At 36.7% G+C, this 21614-nt stretch overlaps 2 protein-coding genes across 2 annotated transcripts in view; one reads left to right on the top strand and one right to left on the bottom strand.

Moving 5' to 3' along the window:
* The window catches only part of LOC137982109 (transmembrane protein 145-like), a 25295-nt gene extending 7741 nt beyond the window's left edge, over window positions 1-17554 (bottom strand). Inside the window, exons 1-15 of the mRNA XM_068829168.1 lie at window positions 17396-17554; window positions 17204-17278; window positions 16638-16709; window positions 12818-12944; window positions 11605-11675; window positions 10938-11016; window positions 10116-10187; window positions 9057-9125; window positions 8466-8546; window positions 7342-7420; window positions 6196-6289; window positions 4870-4944; window positions 4441-4538; window positions 3660-3719; window positions 2638-2698 (exon numbers count right to left, since the gene is read on the bottom strand). Of these exons, the coding sequence (XP_068685269.1) occupies window positions 2638-2698; window positions 3660-3719; window positions 4441-4538; window positions 4870-4944; window positions 6196-6289; window positions 7342-7420; window positions 8466-8546; window positions 9057-9125; window positions 10116-10187; window positions 10938-11016; window positions 11605-11675; window positions 12818-12944; window positions 16638-16709; window positions 17204-17278; window positions 17396-17509 (1227 nt within the window). The 5' untranslated portion in view covers window positions 17510-17554. The remainder of the gene's footprint in view (window positions 1-2637; window positions 2699-3659; window positions 3720-4440; window positions 4539-4869; window positions 4945-6195; window positions 6290-7341; window positions 7421-8465; window positions 8547-9056; window positions 9126-10115; window positions 10188-10937; window positions 11017-11604; window positions 11676-12817; window positions 12945-16637; window positions 16710-17203; window positions 17279-17395) is intronic.
* LOC137982106 (protein capicua homolog) overlaps window positions 6242-21614 on the top strand; it is a 40555-nt gene continuing 25182 nt past the window's right edge. The window contains exon 1 of the mRNA XM_068829164.1: window positions 6242-6334. The gene's annotated coding sequence lies outside the window, so the exon portion shown is untranslated. The remainder of the gene's footprint in view (window positions 6335-21614) is intronic.

Raw genomic sequence — 21614 nt, 5'->3', positions numbered from 1 at the left:
TCATGAGTGTAACAGTCAACAAAAACACATGAAATTCCTGATTACAGTTAAAAATAACAATTACTTAATTAATTAATTAATTAATTAATTAAAATTCATTTAAAATACAATAGAAGATTGACCATTTTTAAGGAGGCAGCATTACAGAGTGGTTGGGGCACCAGCCTTGAAATCTGGAGTTCCCAGGTTGAAGTTCCACTCTTACCACAAACGTCCAATGCACAAAAGCAGAATTGAGTGGTCCATTGCTGTTAACAATCCAATGTTGAACACCTTGTTCATAAAGAATTTATGACACAGAAAAGTTGTGTTATGGAAAGAGCTATTTCATTTGGTGTGCTTTGTTATTCAAGTGCATGCGAACCAGACTTGTGCTTGTCAAGTCATCTTTACCAAATTATGAATCCAACTCAGTTTCTGTGCATTGAACATCCCTAGCTTACAACCTGTTGGAATTATCCTGGGTGGTCTCAGTTTAATTTTTTGGCTGCACTTATTACAGAACTATTTGATCTGCCTCCCACCATTTCAAATTCTTAAAGATTTGTCATATTTGTTTCATTTTCCTTTTATGCTCATGAAAAGCCCTTGAGAGGAGCAGTCAATGAAGTATTTACCAGTAACACTAACAAATTCAACCCCTTATATCATGTTTATTTGCCACAAGTCAGATACAATATACAGGGAGGATCTCATGACATTTACTTTGACTTGCCAATGGCAGGCCACTGTTTACAACCATACAAATCTCCCACTCATGTTATGAATCTATTATTAATTTTACAGAAGAGGATGGGCATTTTGACAAGCATGCGTGCTGGAAATTGCAGGGAGAATCTTGTGCAATAGAAAGGTTGGGTAACAACACATTAATTTTTCTGTGGACAGAATTTTCAATTCTCTCAGAGAAAGCTTTGGTGCGTAATCATCAATAAAAATAATTTGCAACCAACACACAATTCACTTTTTTTTCACCAATCCTGTAATACAGTTCATTTTGAGGGGTTGTTTGCATTAACCCTTTCACTCCCAAGAGTGACACTTATAGCCTTTACTCTGTCTAATGCCAGGCGATTTTACTCGTCAATGGGGAACCCCACAGGAGTGAAAGGGTTAAAACAATGGATATCCAGTTCACTGAAGCACAATACAATCCCAAAAGTAAATAACTTGTATTGTTTTTATGTAAAGACAAAACGTATTGCATTATGGGAAGGTGAAAATAGTCAACAGTTGAGGTTGCTTTTTACTGGTAATGTTGACACTAATGTCAGACACATACTATACAAAGCGGTCTAAAAATGCAGACTGGGTCTAAAATGCAGACTGAGGCCTACCGTAGGTTTAAGCCTGGGCCGAAGCCTATTTTGTACCTAGTCTGCATTTTAGACCCAGTCTGCATTTTATACTGACCGCTATACACACTATTATTTCAGTAGTCACAGTCTTAAGTGAAATCAGTAACAGACTGCTAATGGGAACCTAACCAAGGTTACAAACTTCAACAAGTTACAATCTGTTGTGTCGGAAAATGGACTGCATGATTGTCATGATGTGAAAGTGAACTATGTTCCCTTTGTTCTCGTTCCTTGGTGAATGAGCTGCAATTACGTGATGTAAGTTTAGGATTTCAAAACCATGTGCGAGTTGACATGTGATCTAGCAATTGTAATTTTCCTTCCAGTTGAGGCATTCACATAGTGAAGTGATTCGAGTCTGTTGGTCGTTTTAACGTGAATATTATCAGGAAAATCTCTTGTGTTAGAAGTACTATTTCCAAAACAAGAGCGAGTGTTTCATCGGGGTATCCAAACACTGAGAAACAAATGAAAGCACAAGGCCGTAGGCCGAGTGCTTTTATTGTTTCGAGGTGTTTGGATACCCCGACGAAACACGAAGCACAAGTTTTGGAAATAACTTCTCATGATCACTCTCAAACAAATCATAAACAAAGACTTCCAATTAGAATTGTTTGCTATCTAACGTTCCTTCCTGGGTAATTTCAATATGAAAGATGTTTTTCACTGGCTTAATTAATTTGCATTTATGATGCAACAAAGTCTTTCGAGAGATTATGGCAGCCGAAAAGTGTGGTGGATGAGAAGAAAAGTGTTGATAACGCATTACCGAAATCAACAGCTTATAAAACCAAATGGTCGTGTAAGGTTTTCGAGGAATGGAAACAGAATCGATTAGTGAAGTCCTGTACTTTGGAACCCGGCGGCCTTTTTACCACGAAAGACTGAAGAAGGAGTATAAACTTTATTCTGAGTAATAAATATTCATTGATTTTGTGCAAGTTGTCATTGTGCATATTTTAGTGGTATATACCACTTTCACTGGAGAGTGGTATATTGTTTTGCATTGGGTATCCAAACACATGCATGTGATGTGGTATACATGCAGTGATTTGTAGTTGGCCTTATGAATTATTAATGAGTTTGAGAAGCAATTCGGAAGATTCCTGACAGCTGTTCCCGGTAGTAACATACAAAATAATAAAATAAAATAAGTATAATAATAATAAAGAAAAAACAAAAAAACAGTCAACAACAGTACTTAAGACAGTAATGCATACAGCCCTTCATTATTTTTGAACGATATTACTATTATTAGTATTCTAATATTGTAACCTACCAAGAAAACACAGTGCGCCAAAAAGGAGATGCCCCATTCTAGGCCATTAACCACTTGAGCCCTAAAACAGTGGACACAAGTACCTTCAAGACTTCAGCTTTGAACAAGTTTGAGTAGTACCCATAGCTGCAGGCAACCCATGCAGTGGTGAGAGCACTCACCTCCCACCAATGTGGCCCAGATTTGATTCCCAGACTCGACATCATGTGTGAGTTGAGTTTGTTAGTTCTCTACTCTGCTTTGAAAGGTTTTTCTCTGGGTACTTTGGTTTCCCCCTCTAGTCAAAAACCTACCCATGATTTGATTGGAGACAAATTGATTTAATTTCTATGTTCAGTGTCCTCAATTAATGTCCCAATGCTAGAAGACTTGACTTAATAAACTTTATTATATTATTATTGTCATCATCATACCCGCATATTGGTTTAGGTTCCTGGTATTGTGCCACAGAATTTAAAACAAAGTCTTTAACATAATTACTGGAGATACTTAGTGGACAGAACTTCTGCAGAAAGAAGCAATATTTGAAACTGTTTCTTGGGCTTTTGTCGTAGAGGCTTGAGTTCAAATGCAGCAATGAATTTAGAATACCAAAGCTTGAAATAATTATTTGAGCAATACTAATTATGGTAAATAGACCGCATAAAAAGGTGGTTTTTCTATCATGCTTTGTGGCTTATTGCACTTGAAAATAGGCTTTTTTTACTCTCCCCTCCCACCCCCCTCATTCAATATTGAATGTCCAAGTTGTTGAGTGTCATCAGCTTAGCTGGGGACAAAATTGATCTGAGGGGCAGGGGAGAGGAAAAGGTGCATTGTACAAGATGGTCAGGAAAAAGAGTTGTGCATAGGAGTGTTCCAGTGAAATAACTACATAGTAAGAGGAACATAGTTTCACAAGCAAACAACTGCAATGCACTATTCTTGATTCTAGTTTAATTTTAAGAAACAACAATGAATCTTTCCTGGGGTTGACTCCTGGCTGCAGAAAAACTGGAAAGTTACAATTTAATTTCATTTACCTTTGCCACTTCGGTATTTTGAATGTTGCAATTACAACAACTACTGGCCCAGCAAGAAACCTAAAAGAACAAAAGATAATAATATTATTCTTTTAAATTAACCCAAAAGTAAAACCCTTTAAGAAACTGGCTTTTGCACCAGACACTGTTAAGTGTTGTGTATGACTTAAAGGTTAAATTTGATTTCAGGTCAAAAGGATTTATCATAGGTTGATTTGTGTCTGGTATTCATTATCACAAATAGAGAGAAAGAAATATTATTACATATCATCGTAGGTTAAAATCACTTTGACCAGAAATAAATTTAACCTGCATTGAGGGCGCAGCCTGGTCCAGTGGTTAGGGCGTGGGTTTGCATACATGTGGTTTTAATGCGCCACTTCTATTTTTCTTGTGGAAATCCCGCAAGGGCGTGGCCTGGTGAGAACACTGGGTCACTCGTTACCAAAGCTTTACTAATGCTAACCTTAGGCCTTAATAGGCCTAAAAACAATGTTTAGGCCTAAGGTTAGCAAATTTGAAGGTTTTGGGTGGCCTTAGTATCTTTTGTAGGTAAAATTAATGACCTGTGAAAAGTGACCTGTAAATGAACTTTAGCCCTACCGCCATACAGTCCATGTGTGATGATCTGTGATCTTGGATCACCGCAAACCCAGCCAGATGTACAATGTAATTGACTGAGAGTCAATTTTGTACCACATTATTACCACATTGAAAATCCTTCAATTCAGACCACTTCAAAATATTCAAAGATTAACAATTTTAACAGTCTCATGCTTACCATCCTGTATAGAAAAACCAGAATGGATAGTAAAAGTTACACTTGTTGGGGAAATGCTTCAAAGTGAAGAATGTGCCATAGCAGAACCACAGCCATGCCTGAAATAAAGTCGAAGTACTTACAAAGAAGAACTTCATTTAGGAATGGTTTTATATTTAAAATGGCCACTTAAGCTTACAGAAAAAAAACCCTGAGTACTCCTTTCAGAATTTAAACTTGTGACCTTCCAACAGCAGTTCAGATCACCTCCCACTGACCTACAGAAGACACCTTTTAGGGGCTAGGTCATAAAATAATGCTCAGGTGCAAAGTTCTCAATAGTAGATGGCTGCCAGCAAAAAACCACGGGGGGATCCACATTGACAGCCCTAACATTGACTCAAACAATTTGCTTAATAACTGTAACATTTGACAATCAATACTACTTACAATCACTCGCAGGACACAAATCCCTACACCTGCTGCACTCTCATAAATATAGAGAACTTGACCAGGGTCAAATACCTTTCATTTGAAAAAGAGCAGAAGGTAATAAGCTAATATACAAATGTTCCAACAGCAAAGACAAGGTTTCTGGGGGTTGTAGCACATTTTCATTTTGCCTTGGCACAACTGAATAAAGGGGAGATTTAATTGATGTGAAACAGCAACTGTCAGGCTACTACTACTACTAATTTACTGTAAAAGTATGAAAATTATCAATACCAGTTAATATACATTATTATTCATGTAACTGACGAAAAAAATATGAAACTAGTTTCTTGATTTTGGCAAAACAGAAATTTCAGCTTAATTAATTAATGTTTGTCATAAACCTGTTGCTAAATCTCTCTATTGACACCTTGTGTGCAGAACGAACAAAAAGTTCTTTTTATGATGATATACTCCAGGTTCATAGGCTATTACCAATCCTGCATAAGTGATTCAATTGCCTTCAGCTTTCACTGGGGAAGAGAATTTTCTAAAAGACAATTTCTTATGTACATGTACATGTACTCAAGAAATTACTGGTACACTGTATTTCATAAATGAAACAAAAAGCACTACATGAATTTGTATTTGTGGTCTAGGTGTGCACAGATTCCTTTGACAACAGCTATTATATAATTCTGTTGAATTTTCACACAAACTTTCAAACTTTTCACAGTCAGACACTTCCTACAGGTGTCCTTTCAAGAGCTCCAAAAAAATTGTAGGTCCAAGTACTAAACAAACTGAAGGAGTTTCTCCATGCACAAAATTCATGTAGTACCAGGTTTAACTCCTAGCCCGTGTTCTGATGAAAGGGCCAGTGCTTTAAAAACTCCCATTAAGAGGTGAACAATAATTAATCACTTTTACCAGTGTTCTACATGTAATAATAATAATACAATAATAATAATACGTGACCTGCTAATCGCCCTTTCTCGCAGTCGGAGACTGAATTGCTAAGGGCGCGGCTCAACGAGATCGGACCGAAGGAGCTGTGCTGCCGGCTAGGCGCTCGGCTCCTGAACACGACCCATGGATGACCTCGGAGCACAGCAGCACAGCCTGATGGAATAGGCTGTGAGTCGATTTTGCTTATTTTGCTTGTTGTTTAGATACAACCCAATTTTTTTGCTTGTAAATACTAATAGCCCACTGCTCTGCCTTTCACCAGTTGAAACTCATTATTGGCTTAAATGGCACCCAAGATTACCTGGAGAATACATCATCCATACATTTGGGGAAAACTTATATTTATTTGATCTGGTAATGTTCTATTGTACTTACAGACGCTTCATAGAAGAAAAGGATGGCAAAACAAAGGGTGTACACTGTGCCAAAGATGCTAAGCTTAATTTGACCAGAAGAACTGATACGCCCTCTGAAAAAGACAAGACAAGATTGACTTGAGTGGTAAGGATATCAGGTACTGTAAACATAGAACAAGACATTCTTTTAAAATTATGAAAAAAATGTAATGTAAATTGTATATTAATTTTGTGCCGCTTACACAGCCTATAGAAGAAAGGAAGTGATCCTTGGACTTATCAGGACAATTTAAGCAATAATATTGTCTCTTATAGACATCTGAAAAATTTCAGGTCGCTTCAACGAGATTTAAACCCACGACCAGACTCACATAGGTCATTGGTTCATACTGTAAAAGAGCTATAATTACAACTAATTAAAGTGCACAACACGCTGTAGAATATGGCTCAATGGAATGAACAGTCACTGTGCATTATAGTTATCTAAGATACAAATTATTATATTGGCACTCTTTACACTTGGTAGGTTAAGAAAGACTTACATTGTAGGAGCGGCTAAGTTTTACTTAACCCAAAATGCATGAAGGCCTAAGTAAAATCTCAAGTTATTTTACTTTGCATCTCAAATTAAAGTTGGCAAGTTGAAACAATTCAAGCAGGAGATAAGTGATTTGAAAACCATCCTTAACTCATTCACCCTTAAACCGGCCTAAACTGGCCATACATGTACTTAGTATTTTACTCTGTCTCATGCCAGACGATGTTACTCGTCAATGGGGAACCCCCAGGAGTCAATGGGTTAATCACTCACTGAAAAACTATGTCCCATTAATCACTCGCTGAAAAACCCCATAACCCTTTAACACCCAAACCGGCCAGACTTAGTATTTTACCCTGTAACGCCAGACAATTTTACTTGTCAATGGGGAACCCCCAGGAGTCAATGGGTTAAAACCGACTTGTGGTTTCTTGGGCTGCGCCAGGCAGTTCAAACTTGTCAATCACAGCATCCTATTTTGCTTTGATCTCTGAGCTTGGCTCCCATAGTTTGCATATTTGTGTGTAATGCGTTAAGTAATAAAAAATTACTTGACTTGAGATTTTACAGTAGTGTAAAGACTACCATTGCCATTCATAGTAAATTTTTCACTTAAAGGTTTCCTACCTTGTAACAGTCCACCCTTTTGCCATCAAAATTAGCATGATTAGAAACACAACATGAGCGACATAATTGCTCCCACGTGCTATAATCAAAATAGGACATAGAAAAATGTCTCATGTTAATTCCATAGATGGAGATTTAAGTTTAAAAACAGGTCCACAGAGCTTTTATCTTCATTCAAGGAGTTTGGGAATAAAACGGACAAGTCACTGAATATTTGATATTTTGGAAGTAGGTACATGTATGTCCAGTGTATATCTAGTTTCCTTAATTAACTATTTTACCAAGCCTTATCAGTACTGTCAGTGTTTTTTTTTTTTTTAGCATAATGGTCATAATGTTCGGCCATGGCCTGTAAAGTAGGTGAAGGAGATTGAAATTACAATATTCGACCAAGACTTGGGTGTTACAGAATCAAGAAAGTACCAAGACTATTACAATGTATGTCTTTTCCTGTGAACCGAAGAGCCTGTCTCATGACCCTTTCATTTCCAAAATCTCTGTGAGACTTTAAAAAAAGTTGCACACTGTTTATAAAGAATGGAATTCTTTTCCCTTGGTTATCTCAGGCCTTTTTTGTATAATATACATCAATATACCTGTAATGAATATTAGAGGCTTATGAATGCTTGACAAAATCAACTACAGGCATAATTATGACAAGTGAATATAAAATTCAACCATATACAATGATGATAATGACAGCAATAATGATATTGATGATGATGATGACAAACATAACTGACGACATCAATGCAACCAAAATAACTTCTATTGGAGCAAGTTTCGATGGAGTGTCCTAAAACCAAAACCGCAGTAATTACTTTGGCCAATCAAAAAGGACAGAGACAACCCACTAAACCAATCAAAACTGGAAGTAATTACATGTAGCCGACAAAAGCACAGGAAAATGTGCAAGTGCAAGCCACGATTGGTTTTGGTTTCACTTCTGATTGGTTGAAAAAGTGACATGAGAACTTTGAACCAATCACTGAGTGAAGTAATGCAAAACCAAAGCAATTCGCTAATTACTTTCGACTCTCAATTGAAAACCACTCTATGCACTGCAATATAAACCTAGCCTTTCCTAAATCCAATCCAAAATTGTCTAAAGTTTTTACACATACCAACTACTTTAATTCCATATGTTTCAAAGCCAGTCTTTCCAAATTTGTCATAGTAGATTAAGAAGAGCATCAAGCTGATAGCTAAAACAAGACAACAGTATTATGTTATGGTTTGCCCAAAAAAACAATGGTAAAATTTTTCAGGGAAATGTCATTAGTACACTGCGGTATTAATCAATGAAGGGAAATTGAAAGATCGATCTTACGTTCTCGACTGAAGTACCTCAGTTACGAATATTTTCCAGATGCCTTTTTTTTTTTCAAATATTGAAAACTACTTAAGTTAGGGGCAGCTTTTCTACTACATTGTAGTGTTAACAGCAATAAAATAAAAACCAAAAAGAATAAAACACTTAGAAATATAGTGCTTAAGTTTCTTCTTAGTTGTTCGTATAGTATTGAGTTATAATATTATGTGAGTTCAACATGCAAAGTTCAAAAACGGTTTGATTGGCTTATGTCCCATTACGTTTTTAAACATTAAAACTCTTCGTAAAAAAAAAAAAAACAACAAATACAACCATACTAATAATGTTTGCTAAATTAATGGTTCAATGAAATAAATTTTATGTACACAGAAGGTATTCTCACCTTCAAAAGTGACAGAGGTCATAAACAACTTGTAGGAAACATGAAAGAGTCTTCGAGATGCTAATATTTCTACAAAACATTGAGCAAACAAAAGAAAAAAACAAAGAAGGATCAACAAAAGCACCAGAGCTCAGCATAATGATAATAATTATGCACTCAGTATTGTAAATGTGAGCTGTCAGTAATTATTATTATTTCATTTAATTAGTATTATTATTTTTTAATTTATTGTTACATGTACTATTATTATTATTGGTCCAAAATACATTAAAATAAGGCAAAATTTGCTGATATAAAATTAACAACTGTGCCTATAAGGCAAAGCTAAAAATAAAAATAGCATTTCATTTCTGGAAATTGGTAATTGTCTCAGGGGTAGTGGTACAGAAAAAAAAGTCATATTCGCCTCCTTGATTAATTCACATTCCACAGTGTATAGTGGAAAAATCAAAAATTGTTACAAAACAAGGTCACCATCTCAAAATATAAAAAGGAGGAGCTAGAGCTTGACACATGGTCTCAAGGGTCCCTATAGCGTTACATGTAAGTTATATTATGTATTAATATTATTATTAACCACCATTTATTTCGAAACTGTAAAGTCTACTTTTTCCATTCAAATTGCAATTTTGCATTATTGTCATAAATCCTTGATTACAATGTTTATTACATAGGGTATTAAGAATCAGTCAAACTAGTTTTCTGTTGGCAATAAATTACAAAAAATCCTTTATCTTTAGTTTTGCTTTTCTGAGAATGTTATCCGATAACAGTTAAAAAGTCCCCAAAAATCTCTTAGAAAGAAACCTCAGATGTGAGGTCAGGCAAGCAGTACGTTGTTTTCACTGTATTTGCCTATACTGTATTGTTGCCTTCAATACAGCTGTTTTGCTCCGTAAAAATATATTTCCCCTGCTTCTTAGCTTGAGTACCTGCAGTTTCCATAGCATAAAACTACTATATCACAGTCAATCCCATGGATATCCCCAGAAACATGTAAAATACGTTTTTTGACTGACAACAATGCAAAGATCTATTCAGTAGGATAGGGTTACTTACTTGCAACATAAGCTGACAATACCCAGACTATTACAAATGCTACAAAGAAACCTATATCCATTGGAAGAATATCTGAAGCAAATTAGAAACAAAAATTACCATGATAAATTATAATTGACAAAAGCCATGCACAGATTTAGCAATTTTAAAGCAATGAGCTACTAATAGCGTGTGTTTCTATTGTACATGTATATAAAATGGGTAGCGGTTTAGTTCCTAAGGAAACTGTGACGCTACATCAGTAAGGAAGTGAAACACAAATGGGTTTATCAACTGGGTTGATACGGTAAATTGACCACCGTAAAGAATATCAAACACCGACATTTTGAGCATTAGTCCATTATGTTTTGCTCTGGTAAAGGGCTCAAGCTCAAAACGTCAGCTACACCAGGTTGCAAAATTGGTGACACAGTCCTGTCGAAAAACACCGTTCTTACATGTAGCTTTCAATACTGCCTGATCTAGAATTAAAACCTTCCCCCCTCCCTTTCCCCTTTTAACTGTTGACTGTTCAAGTTTTCAGAATTTTTTTGTATTGCTAGCAATGTTGATAAGGAGGAGGGGGCCTGAAGTGTGTGACATTACAGGTAAATTAATAACACCCCAAGAAGATAAAGTGTCTCCATTAACTTTGCAACTTGTTGTACAATTTACCATTTCATCTAAGTTGATAAATCCACCATTGTACACATATTTCCTTGCAAAATTAATAAGAAAATGTCGCATTGACTGTCATCTATCTTAAGACTTAAAGTTACATGTACAAGTATATGATGATAGACAACAAATTTTCTCTCACGATGTAGTGAGACAAATACTTACATCGCTCATCTGCTGAAAACTGCTTTCCCCATGAATTGTTTCCATTTGTCATTTCTAGTCTGTACTTTACTTGCAAGCCCTAAATTACATTCGGGATCAAACACCAAATACTGTAACATGACAGTATTGAGTCTTGTGCACGTAAACAAGGGTTGTTTCTCAACTAATCGAGAAAAGGTTTTAAGACATCACATTCATGCAGCTACATGTAAGTCAGCTGAATCTTTGTCTACATTTTTTTTCTAATAACCCTCTCTAAAATTTGAGTCCAGCTCTGTGTGTAATGTTAAACTTTTTCCTATTTGGGTTCAAAACTTCTCAATTTAATTTACAAAGAATTTACATTTTGTACTGTAGGTCCATTTAATTAATAGCACTTTGACACAATAATTTGGCAATTTTGATGGCTAATATTTCAAACTCTGAAGGCTTTATAGGGAAGACGCTTGGTTGAACAAGTTTAACTTTTGACAGGTCAGATTTGTCTAATTAAAGCTAGGCACATTTACCAAACAAATTCATACATTAATGAGACAAAAGCTTCCAATTTGTTATTGTTACATTTCACCTTTGAGCAAAACCATTGCTATGCTGGGTCTTGGAAAAGACCCTGGGACACATTCGAAAATGGGGAGAGGTCTCAACACGCCATGCTAAGATTATTTACCTTTGTTGATTGGCAGTTACTCAAAGCTATGTACCACCATCTCTCACGGCTCGAACGAAAATTGCGATCCCCTAAGGATAAAGAAATAAAAATAATAACATTAACAATACTATTATTTAAAAGTTCAAAAAATGAAGCCAGACATAAACATGTTTGATAAATAATATTATTATTATTATTAATCACATTTGAGATTGGTAGGTCATTTTGCCACAGTGACCAGGGTTGTATATAAGAGCCGGCAGCCGGCGAAGTTCGCCGCCTTCTCTGTCAGGTTTCGCCGGCTACTTTCATTGTTTGAAGAGTCAAGACATGTAGAGGAGATGATGTTTATGAGGTCTAAACTACTCGGGCTCAATACAAATAAAAATTTGCAGTGGCTATCTTTTCTGAAAACACATAAAGGACTTCTGACTCAAGGGCAGTTTAAAAACGTTATGCTTGAGACTTTCGTTTTTAAAAAATCTTGCTGCGGTGGCGGGAAAGTAGGAACAATATGATTTGTTGTCTGCCATATTGGATTTCGATATCTTTAAACAGCCACCGATTGTATCTTACAATCAAGGGCGTTTTAGTCGGCGCAAAACTTCCTTTAATCACGCCGCAATCATAAAAAAACTTGTAAACAAAGAAGCACTTTCAAAAGGTTTGTTCTCAAACCAGAAGGAAATTTACATATGATGTTCTGCTAGCAACACGCTCAGCCTGCGTTAATGCACATGCATTCTCCACACTCCTTGAGGTTATACTGGGCTCTTTAAGTTAGCAAGGGTCTTTGTCTTTTCTTAAGGCTACAAAAACGTTACTTATGCTCTTTGCATTGATAATTGGAAGAAACTAAATGTACATGATTGTACATTGCACATGTCAGCTGTGCACAAGTTGGAGTAATTTATTTAGCATGCATGAATTACTGAGGATGCTGGTCAATGAGCCTTGTTCCATTTCAACAATCAATAATTCATTGCATTAGAAATATCAGATCAAAATAATTAAAGTTTGAATTTAAAAATTAAGGAAATACAAAAGTTTATTTTTAAAACCACAAGCGTTTTCAGGGCAAAAAATCAAGTTGACATATGGATATTTTCCCTGACTGCTTGTTTTTATCTACATCTCTGGCAAACATCTGTCACTGCAAAATAATAATAATGATATTATTATTATTATTATTATTATTATTATTATTATTATTATTATTATTTATTCTTACCATCACAAATGAGATGTTTGCTGCCAAGAACTTCCTGCTCGTTACATCCAGACCATATGTAGGAGGTTGTGAGGTTAATAATTTGGTTATTTCCTTTATATACTTTGTCTTCTCTGTCTATGCATTTCTGTTCAAAGAAGAAACAAAATGTGTTAATTTGCATGCACAGCAGAATACAGATAAGGTGACAATTCCCTTCCCTTGCATTTGATGGTAAATATAATAATACTATTTAACAAACTGATGTCAGTTTTTTCATGCATCTGCCCTGTTATTGATCATGAATTTCGTCATAACATTGTCAAAGTAGCTGTGGATCCACAAGGCGATAGCCGAGTGGATCTGCAGACTCCTTTGGCAATGTTATGATGAAATTCATTGTCAATACCAGGAAAGACGAATGAAAAACTCACATCAATTTGTTTTTTACAATACCAAAAAGGTAGAGGGGTCAAAATTAAATCAAAACACAAGAAGAATGACAGTGTTTGACACTAACTTTCTTGCTAATTTGCCCTTTGGGCAACCAGTTTTGTTTTTTTGGCTGCCCATGGCTTTTTTTCGGTTTCCCACCTTCTAAAGACCTGTTGCCATTAAAACTCAAAGGAGGCTTGTAAAAATGTCAATTTTGTGTAAAACGTGTAAAATTTGACAGAGCAGTGCGACTCCTGCTGTGTCCATGGTGTTCTAGTAGTCTTCACAGTTTTGCTTTGACAAGCACATCTTTAAACGATTTCCTTTTCTACAAGAGATCAAGCGAGATTCCTTGAATATCTCTCTGAGATTATGCTGGTTTTGAATTAAAAGCAATTTTCTGTGTCTTTCAATGTTGGATGAAATTGCGTGAGAAAAGGTAGAATTTTCTTGTGCATTTGTATCTTAAGCCTAGTTTTCATTTGTCAGGAAAATCCCAGACGATCAGGGATTTCACAGTTTCCCGACCGTACCTGATTATGCCGACATATCAGAAAATCGCCAGATGCTTGTCCTAGATTCTTCCAATGGTGACTTTGGCAGAAAATGGAAAGTGAGCCAAAAATTGAAACATGCAATTTAGAGGATTGGTAACGAGCTAAGAACCATCGCCGACGTCCCTGAATGTACAAATTTGAGTTTTCATATGTCGGGAATGATCGCCGACGATCGCAAAAATCTGGGACACGTTGAGAAAATGGAAACGCATTCTATTTTCTTGATTCGTCCCCGACCATCCGAGATCATCGGGGATGTCTACGATTTATGGTTTTCATTAGTCAGCAAAATCTGGGATGGTCGGGAAACTGCGAAATCTCCAGTCGTCTGGGATTTTCCCGACATATGAAACTAGGCCTTAAGGCATTAATTGTGGCCGCGCAAAAACTGGGTTGCATTGTAACAAGCATTCCTTTCGCACCGAGAAAGATGGCAGCCACTAACATGTTCCTCTTCCAAACTGTTTTGAGATTTGTACATTGTACCAACATATTTTTGAACAGAAAAATAAATGACAACAAAGAGATGTAACGTTTATTTTTTTATCATATTTGCTGTGATTACGTCACATTACTAGTCACTTTCTTCGCTGCAAATCAAATCGTTCCGCAAAATATTAGTAGAACAAAAATGTTGATTACCCAATCGGGCGAGTCTTAGAGTTTTACTTGCCTACGGATATATTTCGCTTGCCCCCGGCAATCGGGCAAGCGTTATTGTCGAACACTGAACGAGACAAAGATGCCAGAAACTTCAATCTGACACGAGCAAATTATCACGTCATTATCGCATAAATTATATATTTATGTGTCTGTCCATTTATTGTAAAATTTGCATTTTTTTTTTTAATCTAATGGAAAAATGATGCTGGTTGTCAAAGAGACATGTAGTTTTCAGGTAACAGTTCAAAAACGAGGTAACAAACCCAGCTTTCTGATTGGTCAATGATCAAAGAAACTGACAGAGCCAATTAAGCAAACCCCAGGTGGCACAAAATTTGGATACGTGACTTATGATTAACAAATAGATTCCATGTTGCCGTGCGTCTGTTCAGTAATAGATCACAGATGACGTCAAAATGAGGTAAGAACAAAAAAGTGGCACACGAGGCGATAGCTGAGTGTGTCACTGATGTTCTTACCACATTTTGACGTCTTCTGTGATCTATTACTGAACAGACCCACGGCAACATGGAATCTATTTGTTTTATATAATAAAGAATTAAACTTTATTCGCATAAAAGCTGATGGTGACATCAATCGTGCGTCTGTCCTCTCATAGATCATAGGCAAGAACCAATCAAAATCAGTGAATAGCTTGGGTTATTATGTAATAGATGATATACATGCGTTACAAAATTTTAGTTTCTAAAGAAACTGTGGTGCTGTGTCGGTGGGAGATTGAAACAGAAATTTATTTTATCAAACGAGTTGATAAAGGTCAAATAACCACCTTGAAAGATTTGGAAAGCTGATATTTCGAGCGTTAGCCCTTCGTCGGAGCGAAAGCGTCAGCGTCAGCGTCAAATCTTTCACGGTGGTTATTCAACCTTTATCAACTCGTTTGATAAAATAAATTTCTATACATGCGTTATTTGTACACTCGCCAATTTTGTCAACATTTGAAAACATTTGCTCAAAATTGCTATTATAATCATGTGATTACCTGTACTAATAGAAATGAATTAAATTTTATACTTGTACAAAAAGAAGTCAGCTGTTACATGTACAGTTACACCACAACGCACCTACCAAAACACTACTAAGTAAAACATGAAAATTTTGGTTTTACCAAACAAGTTTATAAAGGAAATTAAATTAACAAATTACAATAACAATTATGTCAGCTGACGCATGCCTTTTGTTAGAACGAATTTGCTCTTAACTTTATCAACAACCAAACTTTTGCAAAATATTTCAATCATCTCCTTCACTACGATACTACTGCGAAAATGCACTAATGTTAACACTAATCAGCAGTAATGCAGGCACTTGATTAAAATCATTATGCAAGTTCACGCTAGGGATCAAGTAGGCCATAAGTGCGACAGAAACTCAAGATGTACATGACACCTTATCGTGTTCTGATCTACTCAATTATGCATTCAAAGAGGATAAAACCACACTTAAGATCATACTTTGGCTTCTCTGAAGATACCTCATTTCTAAGGTTACAAATCAAGGTACTTTAAGTAGAACTCGAGCTTACTTATAGCCTTCTTACATCCCTAGACTAAGTGTGAACCCACCTATTTATTTTACTTTAATTAATTATTTGTGGTCTAATGCCTTCAGTTCTCTAAATATGGGAGTGATTCTAGAATACCCAGCCATTTTTTAATGGCATAAATCTGTTGGTCCCGAACTCCTGTAGTCGTGAACTAAGTGGAATTCATGGAGTGTATAGAACTGTTGCTTCCGCAGTCCTGTACTCCCGTAGTTGAAAGCTACATGTAAGTGGAATTCAGTGGCTGTACATGTATAGCCAGTGCTCCCACAGTCAACAGTCGTGAATTCAGTGATATTCGGGTGCACCTCTTTTAGAATGAGTAATAATCGAGTGTTACTGTGGTCTTCTGTGTTGTATTTGTTATTAGGGGTTGTGTTTGCTCAGGTGCAAACAATAGTATAATCGAAAGAACCAGAGAATTTAATAAAAATTGGTGTAATCGGAGCACTAGATGACTGGGGGAGCAGGCTTTTAAGTTTCAGATTTTAGTGGCCGGGTATTCTACAACCTAGCCCAAATATTAAGCAAATTTAGTAATAATTAATACAGAGAAATTACAAGTATGAAGCACCGTATGAGTGGCTTAATTAAAATTAATAATAATCGCTTTTTTTCTTACCATGCCCTCCTGAGGGTAAACTCTAGGCCACTGGGTATCAAAATAAAGAATTATATTCTGTGTCTCATATTCCTAGAAAACAGAGAAACAAACAAAGTGTCCGTTCGACACGTGAATTCGATCCTCAAAAATACAAAAATAGCTGATTCATGGTTGTGCCGTACACGCGTTCGAGCGTTTGCCCAGAAAAAATTATGAATGAAATAAAATGAATGTATTCTTCAAGTGCGTGTTATGTATGTACGAACGAGACAACTGAGTGTTCGGGCAATTTAAGCAATTTTTTAAAGACGGCTCCAACAGGATCTCTGTGATGGGTGCATGCCCGTGGGTGCCACCTGAATTTTTCAGGTGGCCTTAAGACACAATAATTATTGCTTAAATTGTCCAGCTATAAAGTTTTGCCAATTTCATAAGAATACCCCACCGTATGATGTTTACAAAATACTCGAACGTGATGACAATAACTTGCACAAAACGCTATGCGATGAAAGGAAGAAATGACCGGACAAAGATAAGCGACAGTCCTAGCATGTATATATTTAAGTCGCGAGTTTTATTCTCACCTTGGGGTACTCAAAGTGATATTTCAATTGTCCTATGGAATCCTTGTAACAAAATCTTGCCAAGAAAACCCAGTCCTGGGAGAAAATCATAATATGCGCCAATTAAAAAGGAAAAAGCTCATGAAAACTTTAGCTTAAAAATTATTTTGTCAAAAAATTGATCGTCCCTCAATTGACTATATGTTTTAATACCTCTTTAGAGCTGAGTGTTCCTTCAACAATTTTCGCACATGAATTTCTGACGTAAAGTACGTTTAGACATAACGTTAACATCTGTAACATCCACATCCGTTCACTCGCCGCCATATTTTTTGTGCTTCAGTGAATATTACGAAGCAATTTGCTTTCTTTTGTTACAGTCGCCAAGGTAACTGAAAAATAAACAGAAATTCTTCATGGGAGTTTGGGGTGTGGGGGTGGGGGAGCCTGCACTCACACGAGACTGCTGTTATTTACATACAAACAAGATATTACAAAAGACTGAAACCTCATAGACTATCAGCATTACTACACAATCGTGCCGCGCCAGATACGAAAAACCACTAAAACCCACTCTGAAGAAGTGTCCAAATCTAATACAGCGATACTAGACCCCCAGCGAACGGTACTCTTAAGCCGCATATGATCTGCGACAATCTGCGTCGGTCTTATCGCAGACGATCGTAAACACAGGAGGCAAACCTGAAGCGATCGCAGATGAGCGTACCACTAATCCTCTGCGAGGCTTGTAGCCTCCTTACAGCCGTTTTTTTGTGTCGGTCCTATTTCTCCCTCCGACACAGAAAACGGCTTACTTCAAGGGTGATTGGACGTGTTTCAAGGCAACAATAGTGTGTCGCCGATAGGACACAGATCATCTCAGACACACGTTTCCATTAAAAATTGTCTTAATCCGAAGCGTCGTATTGGTCGGGAAAGTAGAACTAGATTCAACTTTCCCGATCATCCAGACCGAGTGCCGCAGACGCCCGGGCGGGGACAGATGTTTGCATTTGTCTGCGACGTGGCGCAGACCTATCGGCGATCATGTCGCAGACCGTTGCTGATCGTATGGAAACCAGGCTAATAATAATAATAATAATAATTATCACTTATTTACTCATATAGCGCCCTTTAACATTTATAGAATGATCAAAGGCGCTTTACAATCCAAGAAAACTAATATTTACAATAGATAATTAAAATAAAGATGCTATTTACAATAGATAATTACAATAACAGTACAAAAATAAATTATGAATAAATGAATGAATGAATAAAAAGTACATAAATAAAATACAAAAGGCTTTACTTATGGCAACTGAACAAGTCTTGTATGATAAACGAAACTAGACTGACAAACGTAGAATCCCGGTGGGGCGGAGGGGGGACTCGCATATGAAAGAGGGGATGCTCGTCGTCTCGCTTAGGGATGTAAATTTCGGATTTTCGTCTCACTTAGGATGTTCTGGGCAAAACACCTTCATAATATGTAGCCCTGAAAGTCTTGTGTAGGATTGCATGCGAAGAACTCAAAAAACATATACTTAATATGTTTTAAATAAATTATGCTCTCTTTTAGAGGTCAAAAGAAACCTTTGCCACGCCCAGATTAGTCTCCTTAGAGGTTCAATTCAAAATTTCCAAACAGCACCCCCCCCCCCCCCCCTTCTTTCATAGGGTCTTCATGTGCAAAGTCACCCCCTTGGGGATAGAATGACGAGAATCTCCCCTATGGCGTACCCGCCTACGGGCCTCTTCAGATATTACAATTTCCTTTCTTCTTCGTATTATCCTGTTATGAAACAGTCCTGAAGTGAACGCTGAGACAATGCCTTCCTTCCAAAGGAGTGCCTTGCTGACAATAACCTGCAGAAAGACCCATTATGGGGTTTATTTTGTTAGTATTGTAATTTACGTTATACTATGTTAATTTGTTTATTCTTACTGTGTATATACCTCTTTTTCGATTCCAGTCTTCCTCTTAACATCATGTCTTATCTTCCAGCTTCTAGGATTATTAAATATGTATGTATTTATCTTAAATCTTTCCCAGCGGCTAATGCGTTTGCTGAAAAAGAACATATTATTTATTTATTTTTTATGATTATTTTAATTTCAACAAGGTGATTTTTTACGTGTGCTCTTTTACAAATCATCCTAATGGCCTAATAATTTTCTACCATCCTTATTAATATTGCTTTCTCGTTATTCTGTTAAATGTGTCAAACTGCCATTCAATTTCAAAAAATAAAAGAGACTAAAATTTGACAACTGGTTTGCGGCTTAAAGAGACACAATTCACAACTTTTTTTTTCGGTGAGTTGGATGGAGCTTGTTTTCAATACGTTATTTCCATTAACACATTTAGTAATTTATGTTTTGTTCTATAAGTATTACGAAGGAGATAAAAATAAAACTTTTCACATACGCATTCATATCTCATTAAAATCTAAAACGAAAACACCTGGAGAGAAAAGTCGTGCTCTGAAGTCCTCAATTCTACATGCTGCTATCGTACAACCAGACTTGCAGTATTATTTTGTTTTAAATCTACAAATTATTTGCTGGTTAGATCTCCCAAGATCCGGCGCTTCCAATATTGTTCAGCCGGCCCTTGCATATGAAAATTATCTTCAATGTTTTTTTAAACATGTTGAAATGTGTATGATTTTAGAAGGAAACTAAAATTGGTGTTTGCCCAAATAAAAAGGAAAGAAAATCGGGAATATTTTTCCTGGCTGATGCTTTCTTTTATTCCCATGACATGTAACGTATTTACTCGATTAAACGCTGCCCTTGAATAAACGCCGCAGATGGAAGGAAAAGTGCAGTTCCGTTGTTAAGGACAAGAATTTTATACCGGTATATCAAGGCCGACCTCTCTCTAACTTCAAACATGTTTCTGTTTTAAGTAATAATTGCAAATGATCTACCATAATTATTGTCACCGATTAAAGAAATGTGGTTTTGAAATAAACCCTGCCCTTGAATAAACGTCGCACGGGAGACACTCAAGAGGTACAGCGATGGGGCAGTGGTGAGAGCACTCGCCTCCCACCAATGTGGCCCAGGTTCGGTTCCCAGACTCGGCGTCATATGTGGGTTGAGTTTTTTGGTTCTCTACTCTGCACCGAGAGGTTTTTCTCCGGGTACTCCGGTTTTCCTCTCTCCACAAAGACCAACATTTTGACATGACTTGCGTTAATTGTTTAATTCAGTTTACAGTGTCCCCAATTAGAGCTAACTACCTCCGCGGCATTTAATCGAGTAAATTTAGAGGTGATGTTGTAAGAAGAAATTAGATGCTGATCAGATCGTTTTAATAGAAAGACTGCTGTAACTGATCACGAGGTGATCAGCTCCTTCATTCTCGTCACATTTGTGTTTGATTCAGCGGTGACATTGTAAAATCGTTTTAATAGAAAGGCTCTCCTTCTCAAACTGCGCTGAAACTGATCACGAGTTGGTCTTTGTACCATTTTGCAAATAAAAAGGCAAAATCTCTGCTGTGGCACAAGCTTTTCAGCGTATCGTGTCACAGGACTGACCACGCCTAAGCCGCACCTCACGTTTCAAGTGATACCGCCATTGTGACCACTTGGTCAATACTCACATGATCAGGACACTTCCCTGGACGGATAAGGACTTCGGCTGCATTTTTGGAAAAAACCAAGGATTCTTTTAAAACTATTGAATCGGCCTCGTGCCAAAGAGATATATTTTGAAACAGTTCTTCACCGCATATCCTTTCTCCAAGGAGAAGAGAATAATTCGTATCAAGAACAAAGTTGCAGAATGAGTTGGCAAGATTGCGGTGGGAGGCAAGAAGCAACTTTGCATACACTGGCCACAAGACAACACATGATTCTTCTCATCATCTGAAGATGACTTCCGCTTAAAATTGTTGAAATGGCATGCCTCTGCGTGTCAGGCGGTTCAGAGAAAAAAACCTTGAAAATATTCTTGTTTTGTCTCTTGCTTAATAGCTGAAACAAATTAGAATAAAATGCGCTGAAATCCACTGAAGTTTATTAATCGTGAGCAAAACGCAAATTTTAGATTAAATTTTTCCGTTTGTTGTAAGAGTGGTTTGAAATCTCTCGACGAATGTCATCAAAACCACTAGTTCTCAAAACTATAGCATCTTACTGTCAACAGACGTGATCTCCTTCCTATAATCTTCTGATGACAGCGGGTTTTTTCACTTCATTATCTAATTTGAACACAGCTAAACCACCGAACAGACACTTCAAATTCAGGAAAATGTTTACCAGATATATCCTTTCATGGTTTAATCCCAATTTGATCCCTACTCCACTTCTAGTTAAAGAAAAGTTAAGATATAATCGGTCAAATCACTCACTTATTTTTAATGTGCTATAAAACTATAGTCCACTTTTTCTTTTTGACGTCTGGTTGAGATAAATCT

Source organism: Montipora foliosa, chromosome 13, assembly GCF_036669935.1.
Source record: "Montipora foliosa isolate CH-2021 chromosome 13, ASM3666993v2, whole genome shotgun sequence".
Classification (NCBI taxonomy): Eukaryota; Metazoa; Cnidaria; class Anthozoa; order Scleractinia; family Acroporidae; genus Montipora; species Montipora foliosa.
This window is presented reverse-complemented; position numbering and strand designations above follow the sequence as displayed.